The sequence below is a fragment of the Dryobates pubescens genome, chromosome 32, assembly GCF_014839835.1.
Source record: "Dryobates pubescens isolate bDryPub1 chromosome 32, bDryPub1.pri, whole genome shotgun sequence".
NCBI classification, from domain to species: Eukaryota; Metazoa; Chordata; class Aves; order Piciformes; family Picidae; genus Dryobates; species Dryobates pubescens.
Window position 1 is genome coordinate 2,475,216 of NC_071643.1, and position 10,385 is coordinate 2,485,600.

General features: G+C 56.5%; 1 protein-coding gene across 1 annotated transcript; it reads right to left on the reverse strand.

Annotated features, from left to right (window-relative positions):
* Positions 1-632: 632 nt before the first annotated feature.
* OTOL1 (otolin 1) lies at positions 633-7,410 on the reverse strand. Its single transcript, XM_054175602.1, has 4 exons — positions 7,089-7,410; positions 4,195-4,284; positions 1,667-1,738; positions 633-1,528 (listed from the first exon to the last, which is right to left on the reverse strand). Exons 1-4 carry the CDS (start codon positions 7,408-7,410, stop codon positions 633-635), a joined length of 1,380 nt encoding a protein of 459 aa, XP_054031577.1.
* Positions 7,411-10,385: the final 2,975 nt, after the last annotated feature.

A 10,385-nucleotide genomic window follows, 5' to 3' on the forward strand; every position in this document is an offset into this window, starting at 1 on the left:
AGAGTGGTCAGGGATTGGAATGTGCTGCCCAGGGAGGTGGTGGAGTCCCCAAGCCTGGCTGTGTTTGAAGGTGGTTTGGCTGTGGTGCTTGGGGCTCTGGTTTGGGGGTGACCCTTGCAGAGCAGGGTTCTGGGTTGGGCTTGGTGCTGCTGAGGCTCTGTTCCCACCTGAAGGTTTCTGTGACCCTGTGTTTCTGGGCTTCTAGTGAGTTAAAACTAATCCACAGACTTCAAACCTCCTCAGCTGATGGAACCTCACCTCCAAGGCTCTGTGCTCATTCTGCTCAGTGATTTGATTCCCCAGCTCAGTCTCTGCTCAGTGAGAGGGCACGTTCTGAAGTTCAGGGCATGCTTTCACGGCCAGGGGCTGCTTCTAGCAGTGACAGTGCTGATGGGGAGAGTTCAGGACGAGAGGTCACGCTAAGGGGTTGGGGTTGAGAAAGGCTCTGGCTTAGCCTTGCTCCTGTGCAGACCAAGGTCACTGCTACGTCTTGTACTTCCCTACTCCACTGTGATGGGTCTCCTACTCCTGTGGCCACGCTATTCCTTGTCCAGGCCAGGATGCTGCTGGTGTTCTCGAGACACGCGAGAGAGGCAGAGGCAGGCCGCCGAGCGCCAGCCCTGCCGTCAGCCCTACAGCAGGATCTCCAGGAGGTCAGGGTACAGCAGGAAGCCCGTGAAGACGCTGTCGTCTTCGGCGCTCACGTACACCCCGTTCCAGTCCCGCGCCACCTCCAGCCACACCTGGTCGCCGGCGCTCAGCTTCAGCACGGTCAGGAAGGAGGCCTGGTCGATCTCCTGGCCGTAGAGGGTCTCCCTGGCCTTGGCCACCTTCCTGCTGCGCGCCACCAGGCTGACGCGCGCCGGGCGGCCGCGCACCGTCAGGTGGTAGGCGAAGACGTAGGCGCCGGGCACGCTGCAGTTGAACTTGCCGGTGGCGGGGTTGTAGTCCTCCTGCTCGTTGTACAGGACCTTGTCGAAGCGGATGGGGACGTTGGGCGGGGGGAAGGGCTTGGACAGCCCGGCGCTGAAGGCCGAGCGCGGCGGCTTCGGGGGCTCTCCCCGGGCTCCTTTCGGCCCGCGGGAGCCTTTCTTTCCCGGCGCCCCGCGGCTGCCCTTGCTGCCCGCAGCCCCCTTGGGCCCGGCCGGCCCCGTCGCGCCCGCGGAGCCCGCCTCCCCTTTCTCGCCCTTCCTTCCTTGCTCGCCCTTCTCGCCCTGCTTTCCATCCGCCCCCTGCACGCCCTCGGCCCCCACGTCCCCCTTGTTCCCCTTTTCCCCCTTCGTGCCCCCTTCCCCTCGTTCCCCCTTGGCACCTCTGCCCCCTGGCTCCCCGCAGTAGCCCTTCTCCCCCGTGTCTCCTTTTTCCCCTTTGGCACCCTGCTCTCCATCCGCTCCTGGGTCTCCAATGTCCCCCTTGTCGCCCTTGTCTCCTTTGGTCCCATTCTCACAAGTGTCCCCTTTGGAGCCCTTTTGTCCCTTCAGTCCAGGGAAGCCATAGCTGCCCTTATTGCCTTTTGCTCCAGCTTCACCTAGGAGAAGGGCAAAGCAGCGGGGAAAACAAGATAAAAAACATTATTATTGGTTTCCTTGGGAGATGGAAGGGAACCTCCAGCAGCAAAGGGAAGGCTCAGCCTGGTGTTGCCAGGTTTGCCAGCTGTGTTACGTACCTTGCAGCCCAGGCTTGCCTGGATACCCAGGGGTCCCACTCACTCCTCGCTCTCCTTGCTCCCCTTTGGCTCCTAGGACATTTCACCATTAATATACAGGAGGTGGTGGTGTCTGCAGCACAGCAATCATTACACAGAAGGTGACTGGTACCATTTTACACCTGCCCCTCACTTCAGTCATCAGAGACATGACCAAGCTGTGTCCTCAGGAGAAGCCTTCAGAAACCTGGCCAGCACCACCACAGAGCGCTGCTCCTCACTGGGACGCTGGGTTTGTGCCTCTGCCCAGCACCTCACTGGGAGGCAGCAGGTGCTCTTTAATGGCAGGAAGGAGAAGATGACTCCCCTGTGTTTCTCACCCCAGGACTGCAAAAGCCTTGTCCAAGGAGTGAATGAAAGCCTGAGAGGCTGCACTGACAGAGCTGCCCAGCACACTGCTGCTGGTACCCCTGTTACCAACCTTGCTGTGGGGCTCCCCACTACCAAAAGCAGCCACAGGAGCCTGCCAGTGGTGTCTGGCAGCAGGACAGAGCTGCTCCAAGCCTGGAATGAAGGGCAGGGTTTCTTTGTGGTTACTTCAGATGGATAAGCACTGCTGCCCATCTCAGCCACAATAACTTTGCCTGAGATACTAAAGCTGGAATGCAGCTCCCACAGTGACTTCTGTGGTGGCTTTTCTTACTTAGGACCCTAGTCCAAAGAGAACTGAACTCAGTTGTTCAACTCCCATCCAGAGCAAGGAAACCTGAGTGAGATCTTCAGGAGCAGCTGCATTCCTGTACTGTATGAGACTAAATCTTCTCTCTCTCTTGATGTGAATCAACAAAGGTGCAATCACCTTTGCTCCCGGCCCAGACAACAGCTGCCCAGGGAGGGGGTGGTGAAAAGCCCCTCTGGAATGTCCAACAAAAGAGAAGACTGTTGTGGAGCACCTGCCTGAGGGGTCAGCTCTGCCCACTGCTAGCACACCTGGCAGTCACCCAGGCATGAATGTGGCCGGGGTGTGGGCCAGGGGGAGCTGCTGTTAAGGGAGTAAAAGACACTGAGCCGTAGCAGCTCCGGCAGAGAGAGAAAAAGACATCACCGTGCAGCCCGGGCACAGCAGCCCAGGAACCCTCTCTCCATGCCCTAAGTTTTGGCTGCTGCAAGAAGAAAAGAAGAGCCCTGGAGGGAAGAGATCAGTACTGCAGACACCACAGGCTGGAGGCTGCTCCGAGAAGGACTTGCACTTTGGGGTGCCTCCCTCCAGCTGAGGACACCAGAAGCCGACAAGGATGAACCCTGGGACATCTCCTGCAAGGCAAAGCAGCAGCAGCCTCCCTTGGACCAAAATCCCTAGTGGGGGAGGGAGGGTGGAAACAGAATTTTTTTCTCCTCACACTCTCCACCTTTCCTCTCCCTCTCCACTTTGCCTCTCTCCCTCTCTCCACCTTTCCTCTCCCTCTCCACTTTGCCTCTCTCCCTCTCTCCACCTTTCCTCTCCCTCTCCACTTTGCCTCTCTCCCTCTCTCCACTCTTCCTCTCTCTCTCCACTTTGCCTCTCTCCCTCTCTCCACCTTTCCTCTCTCTCTCCACTTTGCCTCTCTCCCTCTCTCCACTATTCTTCTCTCCCCTTTTCCTCTCTCTCTGCACTTTCCCTCTCTCTCTCCCCACTTTTCCTCTCCCTCCACTTTTCCTCTCCCTCTCTCTCCACTTTTCTTCCCTCTTTTCCTCCCTCCCTCTCTCTCTGCTTTTCCTCCGTTTTTCCTCCCTCCCTCTCTCTCCCCCCTTTTCCTCCCTCCCTCTCCCTCTCCCCTTTTCCTCCCTCCCTCTCTCCCCTTTTCCTCTGTCCCTCTCTCTTTTCCTCCCTCCCTCTCTCTCTGCTTTTCCTCCCTCTGGTTTTCCTCCCTCTCTCTCTGCTTTTCCTCCCTCCCTCTCTCTCTCCCCTTTTCCTCCCTTCCTCTCTCCCCTTTTCCTCCCTTCCTCTCTCCCCTTTTCCTCCCTCCCTCCCTCTGGTTTTCCTCCCTCCCTCTCTCTCCCCTTTTCCTCCCTCTCTCTGATTTTCCTCCCTCCCTCTGTGCTTTCCGTCCCTCCCTCTCTCTGCTTTCCCTCCCTCTCTCTCTCTCCCCTTTCCCTCCCTCCCTCTCTGCTTTCCCTCCCCCTCTCTCTCTCCCCTTTTCCTCCCTCCCTCTCTCTCCCCTTTTCCTCCCTCTCTCTGATTTTCCTCCCTCCCTCTCTGCTTTCCCTCCCTCCCTCTCTCTGCTTTCCCTCCCTCCCTCTCTCTCTCCCCTTTTCCTCCCTCCCTCTTTCTCCACTTCCCCTCCCCTCTCTCTTTCTCTCTGTCTCTTTCCCTCTCTCTCTCTGTCCTGGTGTTAATAAAGAGCCTGTTTTTTAGCATGTGGCCTCCTTTGTGCCTTTGCTTTGCACTCAAGGGGTGAGGCCCCAGCAGCAGGCACTCCTTCCTCTGAGACACATTATTCCTAGGATTCTGTGGTGTTTGGTGAGGGCAATAGGACTGATTTTCCTGGTGAGCAGTCACTCTGCTTTACCTCTTTCTCCTTTAGAACCTTTGGGGCCTTGAGGACCTGGGCTTCCCGACACACCTTGCCGACCAGGATCTCCCTTCTCCCCCTTGGGACCTGCAAGAGAGTCAACATCACCAAAATGATCTCAGCAGCTCAAAGCTTTAACTCTGTAAGGAGCATCAGCAATAGGAGCTAAGCAACATGGAACACATGAGGAGGAAGCTCTGCACATTGAGAGTGGTGAACCACTTGAGGAGGCTGCCCAGGGTGTGGCTGGGACAATCAAGATCAGACTTATGTGGCCCAGGGCAGCCTGATCTAGGTGCAGATGTCCCTGCTGACTGCAGGGGAATTGGACAAGATGAGCTTTGAGAGTCCCTCCCAGCCCAGTGCAATCTCACAATCTGTGAATCACAGAACTGTCAGGGCTGGAAGGGACCTAGAGGCTCAGCCAGTTCCAAGCCCCCTGCCATGGCCAGGGACACCTCACACCACAGCAGGTTGCTCACAGCCACCTCCAGCCTGGCTGCAAACACCTCCAGGCAGGAGGCTTCCACCACCTCCCTGGGCAACCTGTGCCAGGCTCTCACCACACTCCTAGGGAACAACTTCCTCACATCCAATCTCAATCTCCCCACTTCTAGTTTTGCTCCATTGCCCACAGTGCTATCACTCTCTGACACCCTCAAAAGTCCCTCCCCAGCTTTCTTGGAGCCCCCTGCAGATCCTGGAAGGCCACAATTAGGTGTCCTGGGAGCCTTCTCCTCTCCAGCCTGCACAACCCCAACTCTCTCAGGCTGTCCTCATAGCAGTGCAGCTCCAGCCCTCTGCTCATCCCTTTGGCCCTCTGTACATGCAAGGCCATCTCTGCTTCCTCCACCCAACCCTTACAGTTTTGCCTTTCACTTTTGACTGTAAAGATATTTCAAACCCAGTCTGCAGCTGGCTTGGAGCCACAGGAACTCAGGATTTCATCAAACACCACAAGTAATCAGTCTTTAATATTTGAGCTCATCCAAGGAGCTGCCACAGCTTCCCAGCTGCCCCCTCCTTAAAAAGCACTGAGTCTGCCAGTAGAAAAGTGGGAGGGGGCAGAGAGCTGCACACTGCACAAAGGGTGGGTTGAAAGGCAAGCAGAGCTGGCTGCTATCTTCCTTTGTCATCCCCTTGGAAATCCAGAGGCTGCCTGTGCATGCCTGGGAGCAGACTTGAATCATCAGAAACCATCACAAGGTTTGCCATCAACACTCCAGAGAGAGCTGAGTGCAAACTCCCTCTGCAGCCACTCCCATTCCCATTAGCCAGCCCCTCCTGAGCCAGGGCCAGGACAATCCCTCGGGAACACTGTATTAAAAGGCAATGGATTCATGATCTCCCCCTCCCCTTTCCTCAGATGAACAGTCTGTGTCTCCAATAGAGGGGCTGTTAAAGGGAACACTTGCAGGCTATACACTCTGCATTCCAACAGGATTAGCATCAGCTGCTCCAGAGCAGAAGAAAGACAGGACAAGGAATGCCCTAGACAATATTTAGGGCCTCTCTACAGAGCTGCCTCTTGTGAGAGCAAGGATTTCTTCTCCACTTTGAAACCCCCAATTATTCTTTGTATTAGGACATTGAGACACTTGAAGGTGTCCAGAGAAGGGCAACAAAGCTGGGGAGGGGTCTGGAGCACAGCCCTGGGAGAAGAGGCTGAGGGAGCTGGGGTTGCTTAGCCTGGAGAAGAGGAGGCTCAGGGGAGACCTTCTTGCTCTCTCCAACTACCTGAAGAGAGGTTGTAGCCAGGTGGGGGTTGGTCTCTTCTCCCAGGCAGCCAGCACCAGAACAAGAGGACACAGTCTCAAGCTGTGCCAGGGGAGGTTTAGGCTGGAGGTGAGGAGAAAGTTCTTCCCAGACAGAGTAATTGGCCACTGGGATGTGCTGCCCAGGGAGGAGGTAGAGTCCCCATCTCTGCTTGAAGGCCAAGCAGGAGGCCACCTACAGTCTTACAATCATTAGGTTGGAAGAGATCTCCAAGATCACTGAGTCCAACCCTTAACCCAGCCCTGCCAGCTCACCACTAAACCATGGCCCTCAGCAACACATCTCCAAGGTGCTGACACCCCTCCAGGGATGAGGACTCCACCACTGCCCTGGGCAGCCTGGACTAGGTCTTGACAAGCCCTTGGGGGAAGAAGTTGCTCCTCATGGCCAACCTAAACCTCCCCTGGGGCAACTTGAGGCCATTTGGGAGAATAAATCTGATGGAGAGCAACTGAAGGAGCTGGGGATGGTCAAGTGTGAAAGAGAGGAGGCTGAGGGGAGACCTCCTGGCTGTCTACAGCTCCCTGAAAGGAGGCTGTGGAGAGGCTGCTGCTGGTCTCTGCTCACAGGTCATTAGTGACAGAACAAGAGGCAATGGCCTCAAGCTGCCCCTGGGGAGGTTCAGACTGGACAGTAGGAAGAATCTGTTCCCATCCAGAGTGGTCAGGGGTTGGAATGTGCTGCCCAGGGAGGTGGTGGAGTCCCCAAGCCTGGCTGTGTTTGAAGGTGGTTTGGCTGTGGTGCTTGGGGCTCTGGTTTAGGGGTGACCCTTGCAGAGTAGGGCTCTGGGTTGGGCTTGGTGATGCTGAGGCTCTGTTCCCACCTGAAGGTTTCTGTGATTCTGTAATTTCCTCTTTTCCTTATCACAAGAGAGAAGAGACCAACCCCCACCTGGCTCCAGCCTCCTTTCAGGGAGCTGCAGAGAGCACTGAGGTCTCCCCTCAGCCTCCTTCCCTCCACACCAAACACCCCCAGCTCCCCCAGCTGCTCCTCCCCAGCCCTGTCCTCCAGACCCTTCCCCAGCTTGGTTGCCCTTCTCTGGACCCGCTCCAGCCCCTGAATGTCCTTTCTGGAGTGGGGTTTAGCGGGGAGCAGCAGGAAAGGCATCGCCGTACCTGGGGGTCCTGGCTCCCCTGGCTGCCCGGGGGGCCCTGCGGTGGGTGGGCAGCAGTCGCAGCAGTTGAAGTAGTAATCAGCCGTGTCCAGGGTGTAGTTCTCATCGGGGTAGAGCGTGGTGGCCCCGCCCGGGGCCGCCGGGAAGGGGTTTTTGCCCACCAGAGGGGCGAGGGGGCGGGCAGAGGCTCCGGGGCCAGCCGGCTGCAGGGGCTTGGTCTTGGTGTGCTTGACGTCGGGGGTGACCTTCAGCGCCGCCTGCGCGGCGGTGAGCAGCAGCAGCAGCAGCGCCAAGCCGGGGCCGCGCCGCGGGGAGCTCCGCATGCTGCCGGCTGCAGGAGAGGGGGAGCGCCGTCAGTGCTTCCACGGCCCCCACGGGGGCAGGAGGCCGCCTGGGAAGGGGCAGGGGGCATGTGGGCACCTGCCTGGAGCGTGCTGGTAGAGCAGCTCGTGTTTCACCCAGAGCAAAGAATGAACCAGGCTGGAAAAGACCTCCGAGATCACCGAGTCCAACCTATGGCTGCCCCCTCCCTGGAGGTGCTCAAGCCAGGCTGGATGAGGCCTTCAGCAACCTGGGCTGTCAGGAGGTGTCCCTGCCCATGGCAGGGGGTTGGAACTGGATGAGCTTCAAGGTGCCTTCCAACCCAGACCATTCTGTGAATCCATGAGTTGGAGCATCTCACTGCAAACCTCCTGTCTGCTTTCCTCTGAACAGCCTGGAGAGCTGGGGGATCAATCCAGCCTGGGAGGTTTAGCAATCAGCTTTCCTTAAGCAACTTCATTTATTGTTGAAAGATAAAAGAATACAGAATACAGAATCAACCAGGTTGGAAAAGACCTCAGAGATCATCAAGTCCAACCTATCACCCAGCACCATCTGATCAACTCAACCATGGCACCAAGGGCCTCATCCAGGCTCTTTTTAAACACCTCCAGGGATAGTGACTCCACCACCTCCCTGGGCAGCACATCCCAGTGGCCAATCTCTCTGTCTGGGAAGAACTTCTTCCTAACATCAGCCTAAACCTCCCCTGGCACAGCTTGAGACTGTGGCCTCTTGTTCTGGTGCTGGGTACCTGGGAGAAGAGACCAACCCCCACCTGGCTACAACCTCCCTTCAGGGAGTTGCAGAGAGCAAGAAGGTCTCCCCTGAGCCTCCTCTTCTGCAGGCTAAGCAACCCCAGCTCCCTCAGCCTCTCCTCACAGGGCCGTGCCCCAGACCCCTCCCCAGCCAAGAGCTACACCATCTCCAGGACAGAGGATGTCTCTCTTCTGAGTGTTTGATTACAGCTTCACAGATAGCACTGGGTTGGAAGGGATCTTCCAAGGGCATCTTGTGCAACCCCCTGCAGGCAGCAGGGACACCTCCAACCAGAGCAGCCTGCACAGGGACCCAGCAAGTCTGATCTTGAATGTCACCAGGGATGAGGCCTCAACCACCTCCCTGGGCAGCCTGCTCCAGTGTCTCACCACCCTCACTGTGCAGATCCTCCTCCTGATGTCCAACCTACCTCTGCCCTGCTCCAGTTTCAAACCATTGCTCCTCAGCCTATCCCTACAGCCCCTTCTGAACAGTCCCCCCCCAGCCTGCCTGTAGGTCCCCTTCAGATATTGAAGTGCAGCTCTGAGGTCTCCTTGGAGCCTTCTCTTCTCCAGGCTGAACAGCCCCAACCCTCTCAGCCTGAAGTGTTCCTGAAGCCTCTGATCATCTTTGTGGCCTCCTCTGGCCCCACTCCATCGGGTCCATGCCTCTCTTGTGTGAGGGGCACCAGAGCTGGGCACAGCCCTGCAGGTGAGGTCTCAGCAGAGCAGAGGAAATTGGGAATAATCCAATAATCCTGTGACTCTGTGCATGGGGATTTCAGACTCCAGCACCACTGCACATTAGGCATCTTTTAAAAACCCCAGAATAATTGAAACAATAAAGAATGAAGTGGAAAGAAGAAGAACCATCAAATATTCCACGTTTCTCCTCTCCATTGCCCCTTCATTACTGATGCTGTGCACCTTGATGTTCCTTTAGTGTCCACTTTCAGGCCCATTCTCCTCGGTTTTAAAATGCTGATTTACCTGGACCAGGAAGAAAGATCAAAGCAGGAAGCTCACATTTTTTCCTACAGGCCAGGTGATGCCTCTCAGATGACTTGCCACATAAAGCATCTTTGTTCCTTTCTGAAGCCAGTGCAGCAGCCCACAGACACAACCAGAACAGGCTCCCATTCTTGCTGAGCCTGTAACCTAAACCTTCCTCAGCAGCTAGGGCTCCTCACTGCATGAAAGAGTCACCAGAGAAAGGCTGACCCTCCTCAGCAGCCGAGGGCAAAAGGAGCTCTGACCCAAAGGCAAGCATTTGGAGCTGCAGGATAACATTTCCACCTTTAGCCACTGGGTTTGAGATGAAGCAGTTGTGACTTGCTCTGTTTTCACACAAATACGACTCACTGAAGGGCAAATTGCTCACCCACACGAAATCCCCAGGGGGCCCTGCTGCCCCTTGGTGCTTTTCAATCCCTTCTTCACTCCACCAGCTCCAGTAAAGGAGTTGGGGCTGTTCAGTCTGGAGAAGAGAAGGCTCCCAGGAGACCTAATGGTGGCCTTCCAGGATCTGCAGGGGGCTCCAAGAAAGCTGGGGAGGGACTTTGGAGGGTGTGATAGGACTGGGGAGGATGGAGCAAAACTAGGAGTGGGGACATTGAGATTGGATGTGAGGAAGAAGTTGTTCCCCATGAGGGTGGTGAGAGCCTGGCACAGGTTGCCCAGGGAGGTGGTGGAAGCCTCCTGCCTGGAGGTGTTTGCAGCCAGGCTGGAGGTGGCTGTGAGCAACCTGCTGTGGTGTGAGGTGTCCCTGCCCATGGCAGGGGCTTGGAACTGGCTGAGCCTTGAGGTCCCTTCCAACCCTGACAGTTCTGTGATTGTATGATTCTAATTATCCCTTCTCCAAGCATGTGGCACATCAGAACAGGTCACCAGGGACTGATTTTTGTGTTAGGGCTGTATTTGCTCCCAGGCGGCCCCTGCCAACCTCACCATGAAGTGTTTAACCCCAGGAGAGCTTCACTCAGCACAGGCAGGCAGAGAGCAGCCAGAGCTCAGAGGCAGCAGCAGGGATGCAGCTGCAGGCAGGGAGGAGGATCATCTGCTGTCTAGGAAGAGACGAAAAAGCATCCAAGTCTCCATTTGAAGGATATAGTCGTGCAGGAGAGGCTTGCCACTGCTGCAGGGAACTGAATAAACCCAGCACCTCCACACTGCTAAAGCCAGCAGCAGAAAGACACCAAGCAGCTGCACAGGGAAAGGGC